This window comes from Mycteria americana, chromosome 16 (assembly GCF_035582795.1).
Source record: "Mycteria americana isolate JAX WOST 10 ecotype Jacksonville Zoo and Gardens chromosome 16, USCA_MyAme_1.0, whole genome shotgun sequence".
In the NCBI taxonomy this organism is placed as follows: domain Eukaryota; kingdom Metazoa; phylum Chordata; class Aves; order Ciconiiformes; family Ciconiidae; genus Mycteria; species Mycteria americana.
The window spans coordinates 2,197,387-2,224,996 of NC_134380.1; the positions used below are offsets into that span (position 1 = coordinate 2,197,387).

A 27,610-nucleotide genomic window follows, 5' to 3' on the forward strand; every position below is an offset into this window, starting at 1 on the left:
CAGTGGACACTGTTGTCCACAACCCTGATTGTAATACATCATGCTGTGAAATCAGGGTCTTCTTTCTGTTCCCTAGTTCACCTTATAAAAAAGTTACCCGCAGTTCCCTCTTTTCCAGGGGAACTCAGATTCAGGTGAGTAATCCCATGTCCTGTAATGTGCTTTGCAATGCTCTAGGCTTCTATCTGGGTCATGCGCGTGCAGCAGTGGAGCGTGGTGGGAGTGCTGGTTGTCGCTGAAATAGGACCCCTCGCCTGCCCGTGCATAGCAGAGTCTCATTATGCAGAGGTCAAAGAGGAGAGGTCTGGTGAGGTTTAGTTTAACACCTTTGCTTTGCCCCATTTCTTGCATCCATGGTTATGCCCAGGAATGTCTTTATTGCGTGCATAACCTGTTTCAATTTTTCTCCACTAGGCGTGAAAAGGTCATATTCCCCACCTTGGTCATGGGTAAATGAATTCATTTGCAATGATAAGCTGCATGCATTTTAACTTGGTGCTTGGAGGTGCAGAGTTGGTGGTTATGCTAACTGCATGAGGTAGTTCTCTTAGCATTACAAACTAATAGTCCATGATCAAAGCCTGAGGCTATAATCTCTCTCTTTCTCCTTACTTTAGATAAACTTCACTGGTGCTGTGACCTGTTGCAACCATATGATTGAGTGCTGCTTGCTTTCTTGATCTAATTAATATTTCTTCAAATACATGCATGTTTCTGATTGTATCTCTGATGTGACTGATTCAGGAGGAAGTATCGCTGCTGCTAATTTAGTTAATTCTGAAAGTTAGTTTGCCCTTTGGTCACATTCTTCATTCAACGTTTTGTTGGCTATTGGCTTGCTGATGCTCAGTTGCCGTGGTTCTGGCTAATGGGAAAGCGAACAAAGGCACAGATGTGCCGGGAGCTGGCCAAGGTTACAGAGCAGGGGGAGAGGACAGTATGGTGTGAAGCACATGGCTAGAGGCAGCGGTGCTCCTGCTCAGGTCCCTGCCTGGCACAGCCGTGCCACTGGAAGCAGCTGGAGTGGCACAGTTGTGCCAGCAAGGCTGTGCAGGTACCTGGGTTGTGGGCTCTGCGGGAGGGGATCCTGCAGCACAGGGGCTCGGTGCAGGCACGGCCTACAGCGACTAAGGGTCTCACTTATCTCTCTGCCTCTCGAGGGAGCGTGGAGAGTTCTCTGCAGTGTCAAAAGGCGCAGGTCCCTACTAGCCTAATCTGCCACAGCCTTGTCCCCATTCTCCTCCTCACATCTCCACACTGGGTGTTCCTCTACCTCCTTGTGCTGTTATTGCTGCTTGGGAGAGTAAGTGGCCTGTTTTAAAGCACTGACCTGCCTGAAAACTTGCTTTTCCTCTTGCTTTTTGTGGGGCCGGTCTCCAAGTATGCTTTGACCACATCCATTTACTCCTCAGGCTGGGCTATTCAGCTACAGGAGAATCTTCTGCTGAGTTTTTTTGGATATGTAGAGTTGAGGGAGTCTTGGAGATAAAGTGCTAAGTACAAAATACAGCTTGAGATAAAGATTAATGAGTAAAAAAAAATCTTTCTTTAGCAATCACAAGGCAGAGAGAGCGGTAGGAAATGGGCACTAAGTCCACGCCACTGTAGGGACAGGCAGTCAAAAACATCCATCAGAAATCACTGCAGGGAATGTTTCCAGCAGGGACTGATGCTTTTGGCTTCCTTTGAAGCACCCCGCAGCCCAGTTTCTCAGGAAGCCCAGAGCAAGGGCACAGCACAGGCCCCACAGTGTGTTGGGTTGGGTCTGAGGGATGGGGAAATGAGGCAGAAGCAGGAGGCGAGTAATCTGGCTGGGATTAATCGCTGCAAGCAGGTTTCCTGGCCATTGGGCAGTGTCAGCTCCATGCAGCAGCCCTGCATGTGTGCCAGGCCTGGGCAGAGCGGCCGAAGGCTGGAGCGATGTGTGTGCTTCTCCCGGCGCTGTCTGAGACCGTGGAGACCGAGCACAAGGACTTCTCTTCCCAGCTCACTTCTGGGAAGTTAGGCAGGAGTCATCCAGCACATCTTATTCTCTTATTTTTTACAGGTGCTCTGTTTAACGTATTTTATTTTCCTTTAACTCCAGTTTCTAACTGCAATAATGCTGATTTCTTTCCCTTTTTTTGTGCATTTTCATGTTACCAACAGAAATCCATGGCTGGGTAAGACCTCAGTAAGCTCAGCCGTAATGCCAGCTTTCAGTATCCCCCCAGTTGCTGCTACTAGTTGAAGCCTTTTCCTGTGCCCCACTTACTGAACTGGCTTTCAGCAAATCAGAGCCTCTGCTTTATCTTTATTTCTGCACCAAGGGCAAGTTTGGGCCAGCAGGATGCAATGAATGATGGAGGTAACTGACTCCAGGAGCTGATCCTGGGAGAAGCTGCCATAAACAAGCACTCTGCACTGCCTTCCTGCTCTCTTTTTTTTTTTTTTTTTAATTGGCAAACAATGGGGAAACGTCAAGGCTTCTAAACGGGGTTTCTATCTTTTCCATCTTCAGCAGAAAGCCTTCTCATGTTTCCCTTGTGCATCGTAGTGCTGTGAGCACTCCACATCTTGTGCTGGTTAACACTTGTAACACCTAATGCTTATAGCACTCATCCTCTTGCTGCCCTGGCTCTGCGATGGAGCTTGGTCTCCCTTCTTGTTTTGGGCATCACTGGATTATTTGTGACACAGGTGATTTAGGCAGAGTCCTGTCATGTCTGTGTGGCATCTGTGCTGAGAATCTGATGGCTTTGTGGCTTCTGGCCTTGTTTGTGTACCTCTGGGAGATAGAAAAGGGATCCCAAGCTGCTAAACATGCCTCTGAGCAGGAGCTGAGGAGGGTTAGACATGTTTCGCTTCATTTAAAAGGAGAAACTGCCTGCAGGGGCAGGTCAGTCGGATGGTGATGGCTGCAGGGAGGCGTTCTCCCCACAGGCAGAGCTTGGGTGCTGGAAACCCAGTTTGGGAGCACTTGGTGCCCCAGCAATAGCAATATTTGTGAAGTTTGTACTGCTTGGCCTGTCCCTGGTGTAGTGCGATGTGCTAATGCCACACGTTGGGTTTTGATTCAAAAACATCATGGCAGGGAGGCAGATAGGCGGCAGCATGGAGGTGCCTGGTGGTGGGGAATGCAGCTGGCTCGGTGCAGAGGGGAGTAATGTGCCAAGGTTTGAGTACTGCGGGGACATGGCCCCTTCTGCCCGGCCTCACGCAGTGCTGCGGAGGATCGCTGGGTTGCAAGGACAGGCTGCACGGGGAGCGATGGCACTTGCTATGGGCTTGAAAGGGATCAGTTGTCCTCCCCAGCCTGCCTGTCCTGCTGTGCTGCACTGGAGGCAGCACGGCCAGGAGGTCCTTCTGGAGATCAGTGCTCGTTCAGCCGAGCTGCAGACGTGGCTGGCCTGCCCAGGGTGCTGGCATTGGCCAGGCCGCATCCTGCATGTGGCAGGGGCTGGGTGCCGTCCCACAGTGTCCGTCAGTCGCAAAGAACAGCTCTGAAATTAGTGCAGGAAATGACAAATCCATAGCTTGGCTTGAATGTGACTCATCAAACACGAGCACTTCCAGGCTGCTGATGCTGAATGTCACTTTTCTCTAACCCTTTCAAAAGGGAGCAAATGACCATGTTTTAATCCTGTTTAGTCTTTTTTTTTTTTTTTTTTTTTTACCCCCTGTCCTACTTGGCAGAGGTGCTTTCTAGCTGATAACTAATTTGCAGAGTCATGTTGGGATCAGGTTGGCTTCATGCCCCTTCATCCAAATGCAAATAGTGAAATACATCTGCCTCTAAGCCTCTTCCAGCAGCTTTTTATTGCATGCAGCCAGGGAGGCACTTGCCTTTTGAAATGTATCGAAGCAACACTCAAATGGGAGTTGAAGTTTCCAGATAATGGGGAGGAGGTGGGAAAGGTGGTTTCTCTGTGCTCTGACCCAGGCTGTGCTAGTGTAGATGTTTAACAGCAAAATGGGGAAAGGAAACAGCCCGGCTCCCTACGGCAGTGAGCTGTGTTACCATGGGAATCTGCCCTTGCTAGCAAGTGTTGAGATTTTAGCTCTTCATCTGCTCTTCTAGAAGGATTTTATAACTGCCCGGTGCAACAGTAGCAGCCTTCTGGGTTTGCTGGCAGGGTTTTTGCATCCCTGGTCCAGGAGGTGCAAGGTCACCAGTGAATATAAGCCGTGCAGGAACCGTGCACTGTGCGAAAGGGAGCGTGGAAACTGCACTGATCTGTCCTGGGGATGCCGTCGTGAGCCATCTGCGTGTGAGCTGCTGGCATGTTGGTCCCTTAGGCAGTGATGGCAGCGAGTGGGACATGCTCCTCTGAGCACTTGCACTGCGTGCAGCCTGGGACCCCAGAGCCGCCCACTCCCAGGTTGGCTTTTTCCTCATCAGTAGAGCTCTCACACTTCTTTTTCTTCTTGCTTTTTCTTCTTTCTTCTGCTGAGCCTGCGGGAGGTCGTGTTCGGACTTGCAGATGCTTTTCTCACCACAGCTCACTGATCTAAGCAGCGAAGGCTGTCTCCTGAAATGTCCTTTTTCACAAACGTAGCTCTGCCAGGACAGACCTGAATGGCATCTTCTGGGGTGCCGGTGGTTCAGGCAGAGCTCGTGAAGTGCTGCAGAGGCACTCCTTGGGAGCAGGCGGACGCAGAGGCGGGAACCTGTCCTGCCTTGCATGGGTGTGGGAGTTCTCCCCTCCCACCTTCAATATTATAAACCCAACCATGAGGGCAGGGTGCTGGTTCTGGGACAATGGTGGGGGTGGACATGCTGTCCTGATACAGGGGCGTAATCGCTTCTGGTTGTCAAGGCTGTGGTGGTGGTGATCAGCAGATGGTGAGCCTGGGCAGATGCTGTGTGTTGAGCCTAATTACAGAAGATCTGTCAAAGCCATAACAGAGTAGAGATGGAAAAGCTGTCAAACCCACATGCTCCTCTCCCAGCCTACCAGGAAGCCAGGTTCTGCACACCTTCATGTCTCCCAGCAGCCTGGGGAAGGGGGGAACCCATGGATCCTGGGGATGTGGAGGGACCCAGAGCCCCCGCTGCACCCCAGCCGAGAGTAGTGTAGTGAGAGGCAACTCTGCTGTGCTTTAACATGTGCCTGCCTGCTCTCGCAGAGCCCTTGCGCCACTGGCGTGCGTCTGTGTGTGTGTCCATCCCCATTACTGGGCAGAGCTGTAGTGTAGCCACACGGTGTAGCCACCGGTGAAGGACCTGGGGACACAGGTGGAGTCGGCCCCAGCCCTGCTGCACACCCCTGTGTGACGATGCCGCAGCGCGGTGCTGCCTGCACAGCCCTGGGGGCTGCCATTGCTCACAGGTGTCCGCAGATGGCCGCTCCTGGGCGAACAGGCAGCGATTAAGAGGGAAGGGGAGCTGATTGTGGGGACTAAGCCTGCAGCGCTGCTGTGCCCGGCGCCTTCAGCTGCACAGGCCCAATCGTGTAGCCCCAGCGGGCTCAGGGTCTGCGCAGGAGCCCCTTGTCCTCCTGGGCTGGTCACCTTGGCCAGCATGTGCCTGCTCCAGGCAATGGGTTGAGCACCCACCTGCACATGTCCCTGGCTGCAGGTGAGCATCGATCCTCGAAGCCAGAGGTGGGAGCCCTGTTGTGGTCATATGTTGGCCCTGCTTCCGCACCCACCGAGCAGCCATTGTACAGTCAGGGTGATGGATGCAGTGAGGAGGGAGGAGAGGGGTCTATCTTCCAGCTGCTGGTGGTGGGGAGAGGTGAGCGGTGCCATCTCCTGGGGCTGCCCATCACTTAACAGCCTGTCTCTTGTTGCTTCTCAGGGCAGTAAACGGCTTTGATCAAGGTCCTCCCGGACTGGGAGCATCCCGACCATCCTCAGCGCCTGGCATGCTCCCCCTGAGCGTATGAGCCTGCGGGAGGTCGTGTTCGGACTTGCAGATGCTTTTCTCAGCCCACCAAGAGAAGAACTGCTCCCGATTCCTCCCCATTCCCGCCCTGCTGGAACACGACCTGCACCATGCTGCCAGAGGAGACCCTGTGCTCACAGCCCTTCATGTCATGTTAATACAGTTTTTTTCTCCTGTTGCTGTAGCGGACGTTCTCTGACTTGGCCCCACGCCCTGTGCCGCACAAGCTGAGACATGCGGTGCTCTGTTTCAGGGGATGCAGGAGTCTTGCTCGCCAAACCTCGGCCAGGCAGTCCGTGGCCCCTCGCTTTATCTCTTCTCTAACTTAGGTTTGGCATGACACAAACATTGGCTGCTCCTCTTAAAGGCTCCCCTTCTCCCTGCCTGCCTGCTCCAGCATCCTGCCACTTAGGACGTGGAGCTGCTGTCCTCCCGGTACAGCTCTGATCTCTTGAAAGGGGCCCTGGGTAAGGCTGGACATTTGCACCTGGGAATCAGGTCCAGGTATGTGACCGAGTTACTGCAGCTTAACGAATTACTGCTGGGCAGGTGCATGGCTGTCGCTGCTGGTACCTGTCTGCCTCCTGCCTTATGTTGGAGCAGGCAGGGGAGGATGAGCGTACCTGGCAGCCCTGCCTCCAGCTGGCAGAGGCGGCTGTGCACACCAGCGCCGGGCTCCTCGAGGGCCAGGGCCGAGCAGGGGCAGGGAGGGAGGGATGGAGGTGCTGGGTGGCAGCGCGCTGGGGGTGACTGTCACAGTCGCAACATCAAATGCCTTAGTGTGAGCTGGCAGGGCTGAGCGTTGGTGAAGCGTTCTGTCTTGGCGCTTCTACACCCACGCAGCTGCAGGGCAGTAACGTGTTTAGCCGCTGTAGCGTGCTCACAGTGCCCGTGTGCTGGAAGCACAGCTTCCCGGCCCTGTTGTACCCTGCCTTCATCAAACTTCTATGCGACTCCACAACAGGGACTCTGCGAGAGCGTTAGGAAGCCACTAATCCAACTGGCCACACTGCCCATGAACCCCCGCTCCCAGGACCCCATAACCATCACAACCATGTTCTGATCTGTGTAATATATGACTGGATTTTACAGCGTCACCTATGGGCTTCTGTGACAGTTTTGGGCGACTGTGTACCTTGTGGGTCTTTCAAGCAACGTATTTGTGCGATTTCTCTGTCTATGTGCCTCAGAGTCGGTGGATTTTTAAAATGAACCAGCAAACCCAGCCGGGGTTTGATCTGTGGGTTTAGAAATCTTCGTTCCCGGTCTGGTCCATCATGTTCAGTTGGCTCTGCAGCTCCAAGTTGGTTTATTTACAAGCGCTGAGAAAAACCATTGGCCCCAGCAGAAGGGAGAGGGGAAGTCCCCCCTTGCCGTTAGGGTTTGTATGGTCCTCCTTTCCTGTGCATCCTCTGCTGCATTTGACTGTTTACATTTGTTTTATTGTACATAGGTTTGTAAACATAATATCTTTGCCTAAGATCTTTGTATATAACTTGGGCTTTGTAGCTTTATTTATTCAAAATCTATATGGCATGTTTCAATAGGACAGTGTACCATACCACTGTGGTGACACAGATCATGATGTGGTTTAAAAAACACAAACAAATGAGAGTAATCTTCCAAAAATAAAGTTCTTTTAATGTGGAATCAGTGGATTTTGCAGAAACTGTGGCAGTGGCTGTATTTTGTCATGTAGTATTTTCGGCCAAGCCTTAGGGAGGGTTCAGTGGTGCTCCCCTTTCCTTGGAGCATTTGTTTGTATTTCAGTTTGTGCACAGAGGGGAACAGGCACTGTGGGAACGGGGGCTGAGCAAACACCTTTCCTCAGCTCTAGCCTCTGCTCCTGGCACGGAAAGTTGTGGGGGTGTGGCTGAGACCTGGGTTTCAAGATTTCACAGAATCAAAGAATCATAGAATGGAACCTTTACAGGTCACCTAGTCCAAACCCCCTGCCAGGAGCAGGTTGCTCACAGCCCTGTCCAACCTGACCTTGAATGTTCCCAGGGATGGGGCATCTACCACCTCTCTGAGCAGCCTGTGCCAGTGTTTCACCATCCTCATCATAAAAAATGTCTTCCTTATATCTAGGCTAAATCTACCTTTCAGTTTAAAACTGTTGCCCCTTGTCCTATTGCAACAGACCCTGCTAAAAAGTCTCTCTCCATGTTTCTTATAAGCCCCCTTTACATACAATAAGGTCTCCCCCCAGCCTTCTCCAGGCTGAACAGCCCCAACTCTCTCAGCCTGTCCTCGTAGGAGAGCTGCTCCAGCCCTCGGATCATTTTTGTGGCCCTCCTCTGGACCCGCTCCAACAGCTCCATGTCCTTCTTGTGCTGAGGGCTCCAGAGCTGGACGCAGTACTCCAGGTGAGGTCTCACCAGAGCAGAGTAGAGGGGCAGAATCCCCTCCCTCGACCTGCTGGCCACGCTTCTTTGGATGCAGCCCAGGATACGGTTGGCCTTCTGGGCTGTGAGCGCACATTGTTGGCTCATGTCCAGCTTTTCATCCATCAGTACCCCCAAGTCCTTTTCCGCAGGGCTGCTCTCGATCACATCATCCCCCAGCCTGTATTGAAACTGAGGATTGCCCCGACCCAGGTGTAGGACCCTGCACTTGGCCGTGTTGAACCTCATGAGGTTCACACAGGCCCACTTCTCCAGCTTGTCCAGGTCCCTCTGGATGACATCCCGTCCTTCTGGCATGTCACTGCACCTCTCAGCTTGGTGTCATCTGCAAACTTGCTGAGGGTGGTGCACTTGATCTCGCTGTCAATGTCATTGATGAAAATATTGAACAGCACTGGTCCCAGTACGGACCCCTGAGGGACACCACTTGTCACCAGTCTCCATCTGGACATTGAGCCGTTAACCACCACCCTCTGGCTGTGACCATCTGACCAATTCCTTATCCACTGAACAGTCCACCCATCAAATCCCTATCTCTCCAATTTAGAGAGGAGGATGTCGTGGGGGACCGTGTCAAAGGCCTTACAGAAGTCCAGATAGATGGACAAGGGAAGAGCTATGGATGTCACTGATGTAGTCACTCCCTCATAGAAGGCCACCAGGTTGGTGAGGCAGGACTTGCCCTTGGTGAAGCCACAGGGGCTGTCTTGAATCACCACCCTGTCCTCCATGTGCCTTAGCATAGCTTCTAGGAGGATCTGTTCCATGATCTTCCCAGGCACAGAGGTGAGGCTGACAGGTTGGTAGTTCCCAGTTGCTTTAAGGAAGAGCCTGGGGAAGTGTTAGAGGCCTCCAGCTGCAGCCTCCGGGGCTTTTTGCCTCCTCGGAGTAGCTGAAAGGCACTTCCTCTGCAGAACAAGCGGGGCTTGGGCCCTTCCCCAGGGTGTTCCTTCCCTCCCCACATGCCTGCTGGGCTGACAGGGCTGTGGCAGCCCCAGGGGCCCTCGCCACAGCCTGTGCCTGCTCCCAGCTCTGTCCCCTGCAGCACCCTCGGCTTTGGCACCACAGCAGCGTTTTGTCTGACACAAAGGTCGGTGCTGCCTCTCACAGGCTGCTGGGCTCAGCTCCAGCCCAGGCACTCCTGAGGCACCGCAAGGCAAGCCAAGCACAGGGCAGCTGCTCCAGCACCTGCTGCCCGCTCACAGCCACCAGCCAGGGCTACAGCCCCTCGCTCCTGCCCCATCCATGGACAGACACCAGACAGCACACACTTGCTCAGGCTCCTACCAAAACCCCCATCCCTGCCCCATGCACCCCACCTGTGACCAGCTCCCTCCTGGGGGTGCAGTGCCTCAGGGAGAGCAGGCTCACCCTCATTGCAGTCAACCCTCCTTCCCCCTGTTAAAAACCCCCAGGTAACACTGAACTGTTCTTGCACAGAGCCTGGCTCTTCTCCACCTGCCCCAATGCATGTAAGCCACAATGGAGATAGGGAAAAGCCCTTCCACATCCCCTACACGATCCCAACTACAGGAGGAGCAGCAGCCACAGCATTGAAGGAGCTACTCTAGCTACTGCACAACAGGACACCCGAAACAGGAAATTTAACCACTCAGAAAAAAGACCGGACCCTGTTAAAGGCAGAAATAGAGGCTGTGCCTGTGCCACAGTACTGAAGGTCAGCATGAGGTTTCAGAGCTCCCTTTGTGCTCCAGCAATGAATTGCCATTAAAGTTCAAAGGCAAAGGCTCAGGCCTTGACCAGGCCATTTATGCTGTATTTAGGTCAAAATAAAATAAAATAAATAAATAAAAAACCAAACAAGCAAACAAAACAGTAAGAAGGGAAAAGGCAGCTTCCAGTCATATTCTCGTTTATTAAGGTCTATGCCAGCCTCAGGAGATAGCTCTTCCTGTAAGTAAACAGAGCAGGCGGCCGCATCTATAATGAATAAATTTATTGTCTTACAAAAATCATTGTCTAGAAATATGGGTATACAAGAAAACAAGATATTTGCAGTCAGATGCCTGGTGGTCAACAGCCAGTTCGATTAAAAATATCCAAACACACACAACAAAACCTTTGCGACAGATGTTAAAGCTTTTAACCAAAAAAGGAAATCCATGTTTTTTGAGCATGTGGCAGAGGAAGTTTCCTAGTTAACACTGATTCATTGTCACTAATATCAATAATACCACTTGGACTAGAGAGGTACATGATATGAAGCACAGTCAAAATTAATACATTAAATCATTGTTATATAGGCAAATTATATATGTAACATTGTCTTAGTACTGTAGTGTCTAAGGCACTTTCTGTAATGTCAGTTTTTCAGCTATTTAAACAAAAAGAACGCTAACTACTCGCTGTAATACTGTTCAAAATTAAAAAAAAAAAAAAAAAAAAAACAACAACAACAAAAAAAAAGGATTCACATCCACTGGCATGTTAACTCGTAGGCAGGCAACATCCATTGCTGAACCCTGTAACCACAGGCTCCACACAAGCCCCACACTGCACAGTACAGGCGGCCCCGCTGCTCTCGGCTGGCCAGTGGCCCAGCTCCCTCAGTAACACCAGGCTGGCTGCTAAGCTGTCACATAAGCCTCGTCTCACAGTGCAGCCGCTCGGCTCCATGTCCTGAAGACTAACTCAGCCATAAATTAATAAATTAATTTTGCCTGTGTTGTATGTTTATTTTCCACTGGTGTTCACATTATACTAGCCTTAATATATATACAGATCTGTTGGGCATGGTAATAGCAGGTCTCTACAAATGCAGAAGTACTGTACAGATGAGGAACGGTGATGCTATTTCAGTTTGCCTGTACTGCAGGAACACTAACTGATGAAGGAGGTGCTGAGAACACTTCAAAATGATATTGCAGGTTAAAAATGGACACTACTCATTCATCCCTACATTTCCCTCTAACACTTCCCAAGGCCTTTTCACAGTTCACTCGCTGATTGTGTGCTGATCACAACAATTAGGAGAAAAGAAAGATACAGGTGCAGTTTGGTCTTCAATGATCCAACAGACTCAATACAGCCAAGGGCCGTCTGAGCACAGAAGAAATGGAAGGATGTTGTCTGTACAACAAAGCATGCATAGTCATGACAATGGGTCTGTCCCAACCACCTACCCTCTGGGAATGAAGTTTCTGTATTGATAAAAAAAAGTTTCATCCTTCACATGATGCTTTATAAAATGGCTTTACAATGAGTATCTGGAAAATAGATGCACTGAACAGAGACAATCCCATTTTGTTTACTATATATAAAAAAGCAGTTGTACCTATATCTGAAGCAGGGTACAGTATGGTGAGGCTGGAGAGCCTTAAGACATAGTTGACCTATGATAAGTAACCTTGTAGCATGCCGACATTTCGTAAGGCAGATTTACGGCCACAAGGCAGTTCGGTGGTCAGGAAAGTCCTTCTCCTTCTGCCGACTATTGTGTAAAAGGTCTCTGCATGCAAGTGGTGTGACAGGGCTCTACTCAGCAGGGGCTGGCTGCGCTTCATTCACGTCGCTGCCTTTGCTCTCCGCATCATCGTCCGAGAGCTCCAGAGAGGCCCCTTCAATGTGCAGCTGGCGTCTCCCGGATCGACTGGAGGAGAAGGTGATGGGGCCCCCCCTCCTGCGAACAAGCAGCAGACAGCAATTGCTGATGGGTTACAGCTCGCTCACAGCCTGAGTCCTGGTGCTGGTGGCTGCCCCTGAAAGACCTCCCTACTGAACTGTGGGGGGAATGCGGCAGCTCAGCTCCAGGCCACCCACAGGGCAAATTTCACACGTGGTGTTTTGAAACCCTCTCTGACGAAGGGGTCAACACGCTGTGTGCAAACACGTTCTGGTAGTCTGGTATTCCTGCTTAGTTTATACCATCACCTTAATTTAGCAAGTCCCAAGTAACTTTAAAATATTGTCTCTGTACAAGCACAAAGTGCAGACCAAGTACTGAACAGAGGGGGTTCTCTAAAAAAAAAAAAATCAACTGCTCATTTGTTAAGCGCTGCACTGCACCCCTCTTGCCATTCCTACAAGCCCACCAGGTCAGCTGCTCTCCCTTGTCAAGATGGTTTTTGTTCTGCACCAGCCTCACCTTTTCTAACTCCCATCTGTACTCAATACAGACCTTGATCTCAAAGACTGGCTCTCAAGGAAAGTGCTGAAACACTCCCACCAGAGTGGGTCAGGAAAAAAGGGATCAGTACCAGCCACTGGAAAAGCATGACTGAGCTGTCTCCTCTGTCACGTTTACCTTCGGCTGGATTGAACTGGCAACCCCAGGGAACCTGCCAATGTAAGTTCCAAAGAGTCCAGGCTCGAGTTGTCAAGAATATTCCTGTGGTCTGGCAGCTTTCTTGTATCATCAGGCTCAGTCAGCAGTTCCCAGCAGGCTCCACTTTGACCCATCCCCTAATGTCAGCAGCTCTGCTTCTGCAGTGCCACAGCTGGATGCTCCCCAAGGATGCATTATGGACACAGTCTGTGGGCACACAAGGGCTTAGATAAACCCCTGCCCACTGCTACTGGCACTACTTACCTTAGCCTGTTTTTCAGGGTGCTGACCTCCCGGCTCAGGCCCTCGTTAGCCTCTGTGGCATCATCCAGCTCACGCTGAAGTTTACGTCGGGAAGCATTTGCACGTGTGGCTTCCTCTTCAGCCTCCTCCAGCTGGCGTTTGAGCTGCTTCATTCTGGCATTTGCCTTTTCCATCTAAAATACAAAACCAGGTTGCCAGGATCAAACTCGGCAGCTGCAACCCCACGACCTGGGAGGTCAGAGAGGTTAGCTAACACTGTCCTCCCCAACCACCCCGGCTGGAGATGAACCATCAGCCTCACTGCAGACTCCAGTGTGGGACTCCTGGAAACGCTGCAGAGCTCCTGGGTCTGGGATGCCAGGGTACACAATGGACCATCCCACCAGAGCCAACACAGGGAGGCTTTGACTGCTGGGAGCTACTCTAGTGGTTTAGTGATCAAGGCGGGGGTTCCCTCAAACATTTTCATTAAAATGCTTCTTAACAAGCCCTTTGTACTCAAAGTATGGTTTTATTTGCCTTTTCTGAGAAACAGGCCTCAAAAGCTAAGCCCCTCCACCTACCTGCTCCTTGTACTGGTCTGCATGTCGACGCTCATCCTCCACCTGCATGAAGACTTCTTTCAATTTCTTCTCTGTACGACGCACCAATTTGTTGGCAGCTGCTCTTTCCCTAGAATAATCAAAAGCCATAATTTGTCCCAGTACTTGAAGGCTAGGAACACAAGGTCTGTCCTTTCCAAAAGGCTCATCTCATTGTGTAACTGATAGTTGAGGCCTCTTAACATACCTGCCACCATCAACAGAACTTGGTTTTAATATACTGGAGGCTGACTGGGATGCAGCTTTGAAATAGTAAAGTATTAGCACTGGAGCAGAGCCAAAAGCACAAAAGGATTGGAGATGGTGATAAGACAGTCCACCTTCAGTCCTTCTGGGAGAAACTTGCTAAAAAAAAAAAATATTTGGAGGACCAAGATGGAAAGGACAGGCAGGAGGTGCTCACTGGAGAAAGCAGACTTCTGCAGAGCCCAGAATTCATCTCAACTAACTAAAGCTGTCACACCTAAGCTGTTCAACTTCCTTCCTCTAAACAAAGAGACGAGGTATCTCAAGGGGATGTTTTATCTTGTCTCAAGAAACTTCTGCAGCATCCTGTGGATCCTGGGACTACCAGTCAACATATTCATCTGGTTAACTTCAAGAGTTAATTCAGCAGTTTCAGTTACAGAGCAACTAGATTCTGAAACTTTCAATCCCAGTTACTTTACAGATGTCTTGTTAAAGTGTGTCCCCTAAACAGTAGGTTTCTAGATAATAAAACCTAATTCCTGTGCTGTAAGGTCATATCTCAGCCCTACATACACTTAAGGCATGGAGGTTTCAGACATTCAACTGACAGAGCAAACACAGGCAAACAGATTTTTTCCTTACTTGGCTTCCTGCTCAAGCTGTTCTTCTAGCTGCACAATCTTGGCTTCTAGAGTAGAAATTGTTGCCTTGAACTTAGACTTCACAGATCCCTCCAGTTCCTGCAGCTTGGCTTTCAGCTCTTTGTTCTGCCTTTCCAGCTGCTGCCGTGCATTTTCACTCTTCTGGGCAGCACTCCGCTCCCCAGCCAGCTCAGAATTAAGCGTGTCAACCTTTCAGAGGAGAAGAATAGAAGATCATTTGGTGCTATTCAGAGCCTCCACTTAACTGCACACTGAAACACAAATTGCCCCAACAGTGTTGCCAACAATGGATTCACCTGCAGCGTGGTCTTTCGGAAGCGCTCATTGAGAAGCTCCATGTTGCTCTGCTCTTCCTCGAGCTCTTCCTCCAACTGTGCAATACGAGCTTCCAGACGGCGTTTCTCATCCAGCAGCGCTGACCTAGAAAGGAAGTATTTGGGTTAAGACACATTCAGATCTGATACAAAGCAACCAGCTACTTTGCTTCTGATACTTTAACGCGTTGCAAATTGCCATGAGAAGCCACTGTGTCAGCAATTCTCTTCATAAGAACAAGGAATTTTTATCACGAAGACAGATCAATACAGAATTTGCAAGCAGACTACGGAGAACTACAGCTGCTGGTGCCTGAAGTTCTTCAGATGCACAATTAATACATTTGATGACTCACTTTCCTGAAGCACTGTTTGCAATCTCATCAGCCAACTCATCCCTTTCTTGCTCAGCATGACGACGGGCTCTTTCAGATGCAGCAAACTCCTGTGAAGGTTTAGGAAAAGATTCATTACAGCATTAGGAATCTCAAAACTTCTGCAAACAATTTAGCCTTCTAATAACATTTCACAGCATCTCCCAGAAGTGATATCCCTCAGGTCTTTAAATAGATAAGCAGAAGCAACAGCTGTAGAAGCTAGCAGGACACATCATCTTGATATTCCCCCCCTTAACTGCCATATGACTACAATGGATTTACTTCTCCCTACCCCTGAAGTGCTGCACAAAGTTAAGGAAAAAACATCTGTGAAGATCAGGAACATTCAAGCCCTAAACAGCAGGAGAAAACCATTCTGTCACATGCTCTAATAAACACATTCAGTGTAAAGTGGGCACTAAATTAAGTAAATTTTTTAGGTTCTTACAGAGTACATAGCATGAATGCAAGCAAAGTACAGAAAATAAAAGCTTTAGCACAATAGAATAAACAGCACTGAATCTCGTATTATAAAACTGTATTATGTAGTAGAAACACCCAGGCATTTGCTAAGAAGGACAATTAAATGCACTGCAATTGCAAGACAGACAAGTTTGAAGTCCACAAAAGAATGACATGGAGAAGCTCTAGTAAGTCATAGGTTATCTGTAAAGGCTCAAACAGTAGTGAAATCTGAGCAATGTAGTCAAAGCTGAGCAATTGCTTCAAACTTTGGTCTGCAGCTAATACAGGACAAAAAAGAGGCAGTCTCACGCAAGGCAATTCTGCTGACACTTCACCTCATGGCAACCAAGGAGATAAGTGATACATAGCAAGACTTAGAGCTCTTACATGAATTGCCAACAAGGAGGGAATGCATGCCCGTAAGAGAAAGGGATGAGGACCTAAGACGGCAGAGTGATAAACCTCCGCAGACTTAAATGGTCCACTGAGGTACTGGAGAGATTGTTAGGTTTTTATATATTTCCAATAATCAGTTTTAGTAATGACACTGTGCACTGCACCTTTCAGAGACTCTCGAACCACTCTGCAAATTTTAGTGAGGCCTCAAATCTGTTTAAGCCCTAGTAAAGCTTTCCTGCTACCCAGGCAAAGAAATGAAGTCCAGACTACTGAAATGATTCCTACAAAGCTATAAGGAGCTCACTAATGACCTGGGGCAGGGGGCAGAGAAAGATCTCCAGGCTCCCATTTCTCTGTTCAACTCACTAGATTGCTTTTTACTTTTTTTTTTTTTTTTTTTTAAACTCTCTGGTCTTCCCCTTACTCTAGCAAGGGAAAGAAATTTCATGGATTTCAATCTCACCTCTTGGAGCTGGAGTATTTCTGCTTCAAGACCTTTGAGCTTCTTTTCACTCTCTTTGGACTGTGCAAAGATCTCATCTCTGGATGCACGGGCTTCTTCCAGCTCCCGCTGGTAGTCTTTCATTTGAGCCTGCAGTTGGAAAGCAGGGGAAAAAAATAGCCATGACGCATTAGGACAACCAGAAGATTTATTAGTACCTCTGAAGCATTTTGGCCCTTAAGAGGTAAGACCTTCCTCTCAAAGTGGCTTCATTCCACTTAAATATATTTTCAGTTCTTATTTTCATAGTAAAACTTCATTTTCTCATCCTTCCATCACTCATTCCTTGTCAGAAATATCCCATTATAAGACTTCACTTCTTTTGTCAGTATATTTCTTGTAGGGAACAAACCCTCTAGTGAAGAGCTGCTCAGTTACATTTATCATGAAACTTGTGGAGACGTAATGTTCTTGGAATTGACTTGGAGGAAAAAAAATATCTATTTACTTAAATTGACTGATAAAACCTATTACAAGTATGCAAGGTAAGAAACTTTTCAGTGTAGAAATAACACAATTCACCATTTTGCACATGTAATGTAGAAGCACATACTTCTCCTTCCCTTAGGACACTTAACATAGACCGAGTTCTTAATTCACATGAGTTTGACTTGAGAAGCTAAAAGAGTAATAAAGTCAGAGAAACTGCATTTAAGTTGTACCTGCATCTTTAGAATACCACCAGTCATGAGACCACTTATTTCAGGTGCTTGTATGAAAGTGTACAGCACTCAGGTATGAACTCTCTAGTTGTCCTGTCCTCTTGGAATAGAGAAGTGGGGTACTGCTAGGTAACAGCATTTCTTGCTTTAAGCTACGTTCCCTTCTCATTCAGCACCTGGACTCAATCCAAGAATTGCTCTCATTCAGTTGAAGTAGGATTGCCAAGGAATAGAGTGGACAGGGCAGAAAGGCAATTTAATTTGCCATATGCTTTACATGGTCTTGGCATGGCCTCATACTCCTGGCAGCTTTTGGCCATGGCACCAAAAAAAAAAAAAAAAAAAAAAAAAAATCAATCTTCGGCAAAACTGAACTCTACTAAATGTTGAATATTTTTCTGGGAATGGGAAATCAATCCTTGACACAAATACTGTGTTTTTCTTGCCAAACTAAAAAGAATGGGCATCTTGGAGCTTTTTAAAAGCAACAAAAATTTACTCCTCCTTTTTCTCTGGAGCGTTTTTGGCTGAAAATGCCTTAAAGTTCAACTCGAGGAAGCAGCAGTAAGCAAGAGCTGAACTCAAATCAGTAAATTCAAAGATACAAACAGCCATAAATTTTAAAAATGCAGCCTAGAAAGCAATACTCAGTAAATCCTTATGCAAAGTGTTGAAATAGAGAAAAAGATGACTATTGAATAGAAGTATGTGGGGGACAAATCTTAACTCCTTACTGACAAGAGGATGAGAGTAGTTTTGAGCAGGTGATAAGTTCAGGCCAGATACTCTATGACATATGTCAGCATAGTCAAGTCTGATACTCCTCTTGCCTTCAAGCTACAAATGTATTTAATGAAAAGCAACACCCTTGACAGACTGTCACCAGGAGAGAAAGCAGCTCAGTTGATTAGCTGTGCCTACCTGGAGCTTACGTAGCTGTTTGATTGCTTCATCTCGAGCCTTGTTTGCAGCTTCTATCTGACCTTCCAGGTCTTTCAGATCCATCTCCATTTTCTTCTTGGCTGCCACAGCAAGAGCCCTCTGTTTGCGCTCATCTTCCAGTTCTGCCTCCAGCTCTCGCACCTGTGAAATCAAGGCATTTAACAGGCTCAGTTCCAGGAATGGAGCAAACACGAAATCCTAACAAAACGGTTGATGAATCCAAAAGGCCTTTGTAGAGCAGAATCAACATTACTCAATTGGAAGTGACTACAGAATGCAAGCTACATGGGAAGACATTGCAGATGGCAAAAACAAATCCACAAATTGGAAGCAGAGATCTCTGAACTGACAAAAAAAAAGAAAAACAAAGAATAACTCAGCATCTAGAGCATTTCCATTTCATCTGTTCAGCTACATAGTGATCAGCTTCTTGCCCAGCACATCTATCCACATTGAGGTATCACTCTAGGGCAGATGACACTAATTCTGATTGGACCACTAAGACGAAAACAAGAAGTAGAATCACCTCATTTTCTCAAGAAAAAAATTAAACCATTCCCTTTGAAACAGCTGTGCTACTAGCATTTATACACCAACAACTTTTTTTCAAAACAAAACAGAAAAGTATCTAAGCAGCAAGCCAACACAAACCAAGCCAAACTTATACAAAAATAAAACTGAGCCAGAAATGCCACAGGTTACCAACAAGAAAGAATACATTTTGTTTTGAAGCAAGCCTCCCTCCTCATGCTAGGTCAAGAGCTCTTCTCCAGTGCAAGATAATAGCAATTTTGCATTGCAGTGAACTTCAAAAGCCCTCCAGGCCATGTTTATTTCTAAGAGATCTCTACATTGGCAATTCTCAGTAACTGTACATTTTTGTTTTCTTGTGATAAATCTTGAAATATTGGGTGTTTCTTCCTCAAAGCTTAACATTAATTTAGAACCATCTTCTCTTACAAGCATGAAATTTTAAAGGCATTTCTTCAGTCTCTTCTGATCTGCTTTGTGTTACAAAAATTCTCAAGTCTGGCAAATCTGGAATCTCTGCCATGATTTTCATTTAGGAAACTGTTCACTTAATTACAGCCTTTCAGTCTATCTCAGCATCCATGGATTTGTTCCTGTATATCAAACAGGATGGGCCTAAAAGTCCAAATAACATACCACTGTCCTTGAAATACACCCACGCAGCAATAGCCAAACCTCTGCTTGCATGTTGAGTGTTTCTGGAGGACCATCAGTAGCAGACTAACATTAACAGTCCTCAACACGACCTATTCTATTGTTTGTAAAGATCAGTGCTTGGGATTTCTATAGGATGGGATCTTTAAGCAGAGAGTTATATTTTTCTGGTAGGAAGTTATCACCGAAGCCACAGAGCTTTGGCAAAAGATCATCACACCCTTCCCACTATGAAGTACAGTAAAATAGACATACTTGTTTAACCAGCATCCTCTTTTTCTCTTCATTCTGTTCATCTCTAGCTTGCAGATCTCTCTCAAACTGGGCTTTCATAGCTTGCATGTTCACCTCCAAACGAAGCTTAGCATCTTCTGTGGCCTGCAGTTCATCTTCCAGTTCCTCAAGCTGAGTCCTCATCTCTTCAACCTGTTGCTCTAAAGTTCTCTTTGACTTCTCCAGTTCATGGACCTAAGCCACAAACATTAATCAGACCCTCTCCTTCAGGTATCTCAACATCAGCAGTTATGAACAGCAAAATAAGACATTATATGAACTCAGTACACTACATTTTGTGATGTTCTGAGTTGGACCACAAATCAGAACAGGTAGAGCAGCATCTCTAAGTCTGTATTAGAGAACCCAACAAGCATCTGTGCAGATGACTGGGGAGGTGAGCTGTGCAATGTCACAGAGAAAAAGTAGTCATGAGCAAGCTCTTAAATCTAGTGCAGGTGCCATTAGTCATTTGGCCAGCAACTTCTGCTCTCCATGTCTTCACATCTTTTGAAGAGGCCTGATGTTAATAGAGACCACCCCCTTATTCTGAGCATTAATTCCTCCAGAATTTTGAGTTATAAATCAGCTTCAAAAAGTTCTATTTTTGTGTCAAATATACTTCTCCAGCCAGGGAGTTCTCCCGTGTTATTCCCTATGCAGTGTATAACAACACAGGGTGTGGAAACGTACTTACATTTTTGCCCACGTCATCTTTAGAGCTCATTAAGTCTTCCATATCTGCACGCAACTGTTTGTTCTGTCTTTCAAATTCTTCCTTAGCTTCCAGGGCTTCTTCCAAAGCCCGAGCCAGGGACAGTGCTTTGGTTTCCTTCTCCCTTGCTTCTGCTTCAGCACGATCTCTTTCCTCTGCATATCTGGCAGAAATGTTCTTTTCTTCTGCCAGCATCTGAACGTAAGAAATAATTAATCCATCTCATAAGTTCTATAATCAGGTCCTTCCTGCCTCAGGCGTTTTAGTCAATGAAGTGGTTAATGCTCTAAGTTTAATTGTCCTTCAGAAGCTGTCTAGTCTCTCAACCTTGATCAAAGTGCTAGTAAGAAAACAGCTACTCTGGGATGAGATGAGGAAAGCAAGCTACTAATCAAGATTAAATAATTTTTATATTATTTTCATCTTTCAGTCTTCACATCCCTTCTTAGTCTATCTTGAGGGATTACAATAAGACTAAGTTTTTGTTCCAATATAGTTTTCTTTTTGTATATGAAGAGCTTATTACTTGATCTAACAAGACTCAAAGCTGGCATTTAGCTTACTGAAATTGTAAGTGACAAGTTATTGTTAACAAAGGCCAAGCTGCTCACAAAAGATTTATCGATAACCACAGTACTCTAGTCAGATCCTTCTTTATACAAGGCTCATTTATGCAGCAATAATATAAACAAGATGCCATTTAAAAATCATAGAAAGCAGCAAGATGACAGGAAGCTAGACTACCTGATCAAACTTCTTCTGCTTTTTCTCCAAGTTAGAAACAATCTGGCGCTGATGATCTAGATCTACCATCAAGTCATCCAACTCTTGCTGCAGGCGATTCTTTGTCTTTTCCAGTTTGTCATAAGCCATTGCCTTCTCCTCTAGGCGTTGGCTTAAGGACTCCATGTCCTTCAATAATTTCTTCTTATTTTCTTCCAAGCCTTCAATGGTTCCCAAGTCATCATCTACCTTTTTCTTAGCATCAGCCAACTGAAATTTAATAAAAGAAAACAATGTTCCTTAGTGCATCATGAGAAGGAAAGAAAGGCATCAGGTCCAAAATACAAAACCAGAAATAGATGTTATTGCTAGCTGAAGTAACACAAAAATTGTGAGCTAGCACGATACTAAGTAGGAGAAAGTCCTGTCCATTGCAGTTAGTTGTACTAGTCATTATTGCAATGGAGAAAGACCACAGGAAATTTTATTCCAAAATCTGGTCTAGCACATGTGCAAATTACATGACATTTTTCCAAGAGGTTTGGGACACCAATTCATCTCACCTGGAATGTGTAGGCCTTACAGAAGCCCTGCCATTTACAACAGCTTACCTGTGACTGCAAGGCGAGCATCTGTTTCTCTAAGTTCTTTCTGGCCTCCTCTTCCTCTTCCTGCTGCTCTTGTAGGTTGTTCTTCTCCTCTTCCAGCTGCCTAATCCTACTGCTCAGGTTGAGTTTCTGGCGAGTTTCTTCCTGAAGCAGCTCCTGTCACACAGACAGTAATATTCAAAGTTTAGTTCGGTTCATAGTGTGTTAACTGTGCCCTTGGGCTACCACCCTCTATTACTCCATATGGAGTTTCAGGTTTGATTATTTGTCTCATGGCATTTTTGTACAAGGACATGCTTATGAAGACATCTGTAATTTGTGTTTTCAAAAAGGCACTGGCTCATTCATTCTGGGCACGCTTAAACCTTTATAAAGCATATTTCTGATCAGGGAATCCATGCCACTGTCTGTTCTAGAAGTTAATGGATGATACTTTTCTGTCTTTAAAGGGACAAGCACAAAAGTCACCTTCAAAATTTATTTTTCTTCTTTCAGACAAGCATATAGAGTCCCTGTTTTAAATCACCTGGGAAGAATATATAGCAGCAAGTCCTGCAATGGCAGCATGCTTCCAAGTTTTGCTGCATTGCTTAAACATAAAGGTCAGTTTAAAGATAGCTGTAATTTGGCAGTGGAAACTTCTATCATAACAGAAACTAATAAGAGGTGTAACCACCATCCGCTCTCCCCTGTCCTGTTCCTCACAGACCTCTCCAATTGCAATTAACATTATTCAAGTAGTCACCATTAGCATTTTTATACAGAGAAAAAAAAGGGTATATTTAAGTGATGAATACATGCATAAAGCTGCATTATTTAACTCAAAAACAAACACTGGCAATTTTAAGAACTTAAGCTGTCAGTAAAGACAGGGTATTGTCCCTTGTGCCTTTCATATACCCCAAGGATCTTATTTACATCAACATTCTACTTGGAAAGGTTTTTTTTGACTTAATACTTATCTCCCACAGAGACTAAGAAATAAAAGAGAAACTGAAAGACTACAGTCTGTCAAGTAGTGAATCTTAGATAATGAAAAAGTGGCTCCACATGTAGCTGAGCAGTCATTATACATTGCATTTCACTAGACTTCAATAGGAAATACAGCTTCTACCCAAGGGACTTTCCAAACCATGAATGAAAATGTATTTTCTGTTACGCAGTTAGCATTTCAATGAGGAACAAAGCTTCAGTGCAAAGTTCAAGCTTCACTGCACACAGACCTGTGTATCCTGAAGCTGAGATTCCAAACTAGCTGCATCCTTGGCAAACTTAATGCCTTTCTTCTCGGCTTCCTCCAGGAGACTTGAGACATTATCCAACTCGTTCTGCAAAGCAAGCAGTCTAAAGGTAACAGCATGCAGCTGACTCACAGCAAAGCCTACATCCCACTGGGAGCTGGAACTGCAGAACACAAAACCTCAACAAATTCCAGGTATGGCAAGACAACAATAGATCCCAGTACGGAGATACAACAAGCTAAAAATACTGAAGTTTAGTTAGAAACTTGAAGTTGGATGTCAGTCTTGAACTTAAGGGTATAACATAACAAGAGTTAGGCATGCTATTTAGCAGAGCATGTCATTCCAATATCTGCATTTGTACTTAAACACTATTTTTAATTATAGGACCATATATTTTACAGGACCATTAATTCAGGGATTACCAGGGTGGCAGCTGGGTTTAAAGCATCACTGCAAGAGAAAAGGTTACTGCCAGGTGCCAACTCTTGCTATTCTAGGCTATGCTACTTGTATATACAGTGAGAGACTGCCCAAAAGCTTCCCCCAAAAGAACTGCACCACTCCCTTTTTAAAGCACTTTAGCTTGATTTACCTAAAGCACTCATTGCTGTGGTTTAAAAGTCAGCCCTGACTCCATTTTGTCCATTTTCTCCATTTCCCAGAAGAATAGGCCTTTACTGGCAATCCCTTATCTGTCAAGCTCCCAACTTTGAAGCACAAAAGGAAACCTGTGGCCATCATCAATCAGTACATTTTTGCTCACACCTACAAACGAGCTCAGCCCAAGCTACTCAATTCCATATCCAAGCCAAAAACCTGTAGGCCAACTGTCAGCAGAGCCTCCTACAGGATTTGGTCTCCAGGATGGGAAGCCATATATTTAGAAGCTGCTCTAATTCTCACATAGCCCAAAAAGTTCAGGATTAATGTCATGGCTGTCCAGCTCTCTCCACCTGAGGCCCATCACCACTTTAAGGCCCCTCAAGTACATGAGTGCATGACTGAGATCACCTCCCGCATCAACTACAGACCCAGTTCCTGTAGACCTAGCTGCATCTTTGAAAGTCATTTCTCCAAGCCATTTCTGCGTATGGTTAGGCTTTTACTTTCTTGCATATTTTTCAGCAGTTTAGGACTTCCATACAGCCTTACCTGCAGCTTGTTAGCTTTCTCCGCCAGTTCCACCCTCAGTCTTTCTCCTTCTGTGACCTTAGCTGTTAGCTCTTGTACCTGAGCATCAAGCTTCTTCCTCTTGTGTTCAGACTCAGCCTTAACCTGCTGCAGTACCTTCACTTCACAGGCTAACTCCTTGTTGTCAGACTCTAGGCCTTGCTTGTTTTTTTCAAGATTTGCTTTGAACTAGGAAAAACAAAAGGAAAGAAATTCAACGCTTTGTTACATATCAGTAAAGTTTTCTGCTAAAAATATTCAGCCCAGCAAATTAGGTTTACAAGTTCAAAGATAAAAAAAAAGTGCTCAGCAAGTTGTAAGTAGGGAGTATTTAAAATGCTGCCATGTAACACTCCGTGTATGTTAGCCAAAGACTAAGTTAATGCAAGTTACTTCACTCTCAGATATCACATGTAACTGTGAGGACCAGAAGATACTTCTATGAATTCAACAAGATCTGGGATGTCAGTGCTGTAAAAATGACTGAGCAGCACTGTAAGTAGGAAGGAATGTGCCCATTAACAGATCAGCATGGCTCATCTCACAGAAATAAAAGGAAAGATATCAACTAAAGCTGCCCTGATTTTAGTAGGCATAGCAGCCTGGAAGTGCATAACAAAGCACTTTTCACCACTACACTGACATTGGTCAAAAACCTTTTTAAAAAAAGTAATAATTGGCATAAGGGATGTTTAAGTGCCATTCTTACTATATCACCAGAACTGACATCATCTTATCACAGGACTTTTGTTTAAGATTGCAGGGTATTTTTCCATCTTTTCATGCTCTTATTGAGAATATTTCATGAATAAGGAGCAGAAGACATGCATAAGATCTTCAGGTGAATAAACTATAATTTCCGCCAGCTTTAACTACTATGTTTCTCTCTTAGTATTTTAAACTAAGGAAGCTTGTGAAGTATTCCCTACATAAAAATATTACTACAGCATATGAACTGTCCACACACAGATTTGTGAATGACCAGAACTATAATTTCACAAACTAAAGACACTTTTTTTTTGGGGGCAGTGTTGGAATTCTACTTTTGAACAAGACACTCAGGCTACACTAGTAGGAACCATGCTGTCCAGGTGTGCCGCCTCCTGCCTGCTCTGGTGGTGGTTACCAGAGAACACAATACAGCTGTGCAAATTGGCAAGATGCTCCACAGATATCTAGCACTGGAGGTCACAGTACAAGCATGAAGTTAAGCACGGCTGGAAGAACTTTTACACTACCTGTAACTCACAGTTTGTTATTTGTGAGTGCCAACGTTACAATTACCTTACTTGGAAGCATTCTGCAGTTCACTCATGCAGAGAGCTGCTTTTCACCAAATAAGCGCATGGGCTGCTGGAGAATTCTCACAGGAGTACTACATGAGTTTATCTCTAGGTGCACCGTGTCCAAGTCTAATGAACGCTTTTCAGACAGATGCCAAGACTGTCTAATAGTTGCAATATATTCAAACCAGCAGGATATATTTGATTCAGCTGCAGTTGTTATACATGTATAGAGGACAACTTAGATCTGCAGATATCAGTGGATGGGACCACAACACTTAATGTTACTTATAAAAAGTCCTGAAGCAGAAAAATGTATTTCTGTAATTCTTTTTCTTCTCACCCTTTTGGCCTGTTCAAGTTGTTCAGAGAGCTCTTCCAGGGCAGTAGCATGCCTCTGCCTGATTTCCTGGATCTGTGCTTCATGGTTTTTGGTTTCCTCTTCAATCGCTTTCTTCAGTTCAGCTACCTCCTGCTCTCGCTTTGTCCTAGAGGAAGCACCAACAGTTATCAAAATCAACATTTTAGTCTTTTGTAAATTAAAGACGAATTTTAATGGTGCCTTCTTACATAGACATATGACCCTACCTCAGCTCTTGCTGTGCTGCAGTGGTATCCAAGGTATCTTCCAGTTCAGTTTTTAAAGCCTCCAGCTCTTCACTTAAATCTCTTTTCTGCTTTTCCGCTTTGTTGCGTGATGCCTTCTCAGATTCGAGATCTTCCTGGAGTTCTGCAATTTGAGCCTGCAACTCTCTTATCACTTTCAATGCATTGTTTTTCTGAACTGCTTCTTCATCACCTCTGTTAAACAGAGGCACAACAGTTAATGATATTTCATAGCTTCAGATCTATTCTCATAACAGTGTTATTTAAATTACGTACACAAATTAAGTCAACTTTCCCACTAGAATAAAATAGACCTTCTAAAACTTCATAGATAGAAAACCACTACTGCACTGTTATTCTCAAGATCCTAACACACACAGTGCCCCAGGTACTACAGATGCACTACTACAATGATCAAGCTTTCAAGCTTACATTCAAGTATTCCAGTTTTGTAGATCTCACTGTCCCAAAAATGTACCCTCTTGTGGAATTTTCTCTTCCCGCAAAATTACAGATCATTACTCAAAAAATACAAAAGGTATTTAGTTTATATTATAACATGTGGCTGCAAGACTACCACACAAATCTTTCAATGACTGAGTAGGACATACATTATCAAGTACTTCGACCATTAAGAAGGCTCTCTAAGAAGTACATGTTTTTTCCCTCCTGAGGCTGAACTCTGGGAGACTAAAAAAGCTTCCAGAGCCCAAATCCTATTATACCCTGGCAACACATTGGTTTTGGAACTTTGTAGAGCAAGGATGCTGATAAAACACTGAATTACTTTTTTGCCATGTCTACACACAGCACATAGGTGTCTAGAGATGCTCTAGTACAAACACACACGAACTGGCTTCTGCTTTAACATTCCCAGCTCTAACTTATAAGTTTGCAGTCAGCTGAAATTCTGTCTGGGAAACTAGGTTTCTACCACACTTCTGTAGTCATAAGCCCCATCATGCTCTGACCTAGCAAGAGCAGCCTGAAGTTCTTCCTCTTTCTTGGCCAGCTGGATCTTCAGTTCTTCAATCTGGGCTTGCAGCTCAGCTATTTGGTCCTGTAGGTCTGTCGTTTCACCATCAAGTTTTCTTTTAGCTTTTTCTAATTCTTGACGGGTCTTCTCCTCTTTTTTTAAGCGCTCTAAGGAAGCAAAGAATTACACTTATAAGCAATTTTTTTGCTTGTCATCCTCAGAAGGTTCAGGGGCAGGGGAATGGGGTGGCAAGAAGGGTGGGAAGTTTAATATATGCTGTGTCAATTCTTTATCCAGTCTGCAGCTGGAAGGGTGACGGGGAAAGATGAAATAGTGAAGTAGAACTGTGTGATTTTGATAGAAAGTCAAGAAAAAGTCAATGACTGGAGAAAAAAGTTTGCAGTAAGGGAACAGAAACATAACCTCATCTTGATAGAAAATAAGGAATGGGATCTAACAGAAGAGCAGTTTGAGCTGCTAGGCCAGTTGATCACAGACATCAGGACTGAAAAATGAAGAACTACAGACTGGAAAAAATGATGGCTTGCATAGTTTTGCAAGGGCTAGGCTAGACTCCAAAAGGTCTACTGGAAAATAGTATAGCTTAAAGAAAACTTGGATAAACCATTTTTGCAAGTATCTGTGCCACTAACTCACATCCCATTCATATTTAGCAAGACTTTGCAACCCTGATAGCTTCCAGTAATTTATTTGTGTAGCCAAGATACTCCTGCCCTAAGGTATTTCTTTGTGAAAACCATCCAGTTATCAGTGCCATAGCAATAAAATTCATTTAGGTGATCTGCCTGTTGTCTGATTATGACAGTTACTGGCTGCATTTTTGTTTACATAGTTAGCTAATGACCAGGTATGTAAATATATTAAGT

General features: G+C 45.6%; 2 protein-coding genes across 10 annotated transcripts in view; one reads left to right on the forward strand and one right to left on the reverse strand.

The window, feature by feature from the left end:
* NDEL1 (nudE neurodevelopment protein 1 like 1) overlaps positions 1 to 7,553 on the forward strand; it is a 30,713-nt gene extending 23,160 nt beyond the window's left edge. For 6 of the 8 annotated variants that reach the window (XM_075519194.1, XM_075519196.1, XM_075519199.1 and 3 more), the window contains 2 exons: positions 415 to 449; positions 1,413 to 1,504. In XM_075519194.1, the coding sequence (XP_075375309.1) occupies positions 415 to 449; positions 1,413 to 1,489 (112 nt within the window). In that variant the 3' untranslated portion in view covers positions 1,490 to 1,504. Of the gene's footprint in view, positions 1 to 414; positions 450 to 1,412; positions 1,505 to 5,782 lie in introns of those variants that run through there. The other 2 variants (XM_075519201.1, XM_075519200.1) reach the window with 2 other exon arrangements.
* A 2,580-nt stretch (positions 7,554 to 10,133) lies between these two features.
* Positions 10,134 to 27,610, reverse strand: part of MYH10 (myosin heavy chain 10) — a 104,197-nt gene continuing 86,720 nt past the window's right edge. For both annotated transcript variants that reach the window (XM_075519082.1, XM_075519081.1), the window contains 17 exons: positions 26,719 to 26,890; positions 25,730 to 25,942; positions 25,485 to 25,629; positions 23,841 to 24,047; positions 22,668 to 22,772; positions 21,448 to 21,600; positions 20,858 to 21,106; positions 20,096 to 20,308; positions 19,381 to 19,593; positions 17,920 to 18,081; positions 16,298 to 16,426; positions 14,950 to 15,038; positions 14,576 to 14,699; positions 14,260 to 14,468; positions 13,390 to 13,498; positions 12,827 to 12,999; positions 10,134 to 11,917 (listed from right to left, as the gene is read on the reverse strand). In XM_075519082.1, coding sequence (XP_075375197.1) covers positions 11,773 to 11,917; positions 12,827 to 12,999; positions 13,390 to 13,498; positions 14,260 to 14,468; positions 14,576 to 14,699; positions 14,950 to 15,038; positions 16,298 to 16,426; positions 17,920 to 18,081; positions 19,381 to 19,593; positions 20,096 to 20,308; positions 20,858 to 21,106; positions 21,448 to 21,600; positions 22,668 to 22,772; positions 23,841 to 24,047; positions 25,485 to 25,629; positions 25,730 to 25,942; positions 26,719 to 26,890 — 2,810 coding nt within the window. In that variant the 3' untranslated portion in view covers positions 10,134 to 11,772. The remainder of the gene's footprint in view (positions 11,918 to 12,826; positions 13,000 to 13,389; positions 13,499 to 14,259; positions 14,469 to 14,575; positions 14,700 to 14,949; positions 15,039 to 16,297; positions 16,427 to 17,919; positions 18,082 to 19,380; positions 19,594 to 20,095; positions 20,309 to 20,857; positions 21,107 to 21,447; positions 21,601 to 22,667; positions 22,773 to 23,840; positions 24,048 to 25,484; positions 25,630 to 25,729; positions 25,943 to 26,718; positions 26,891 to 27,610) is intronic.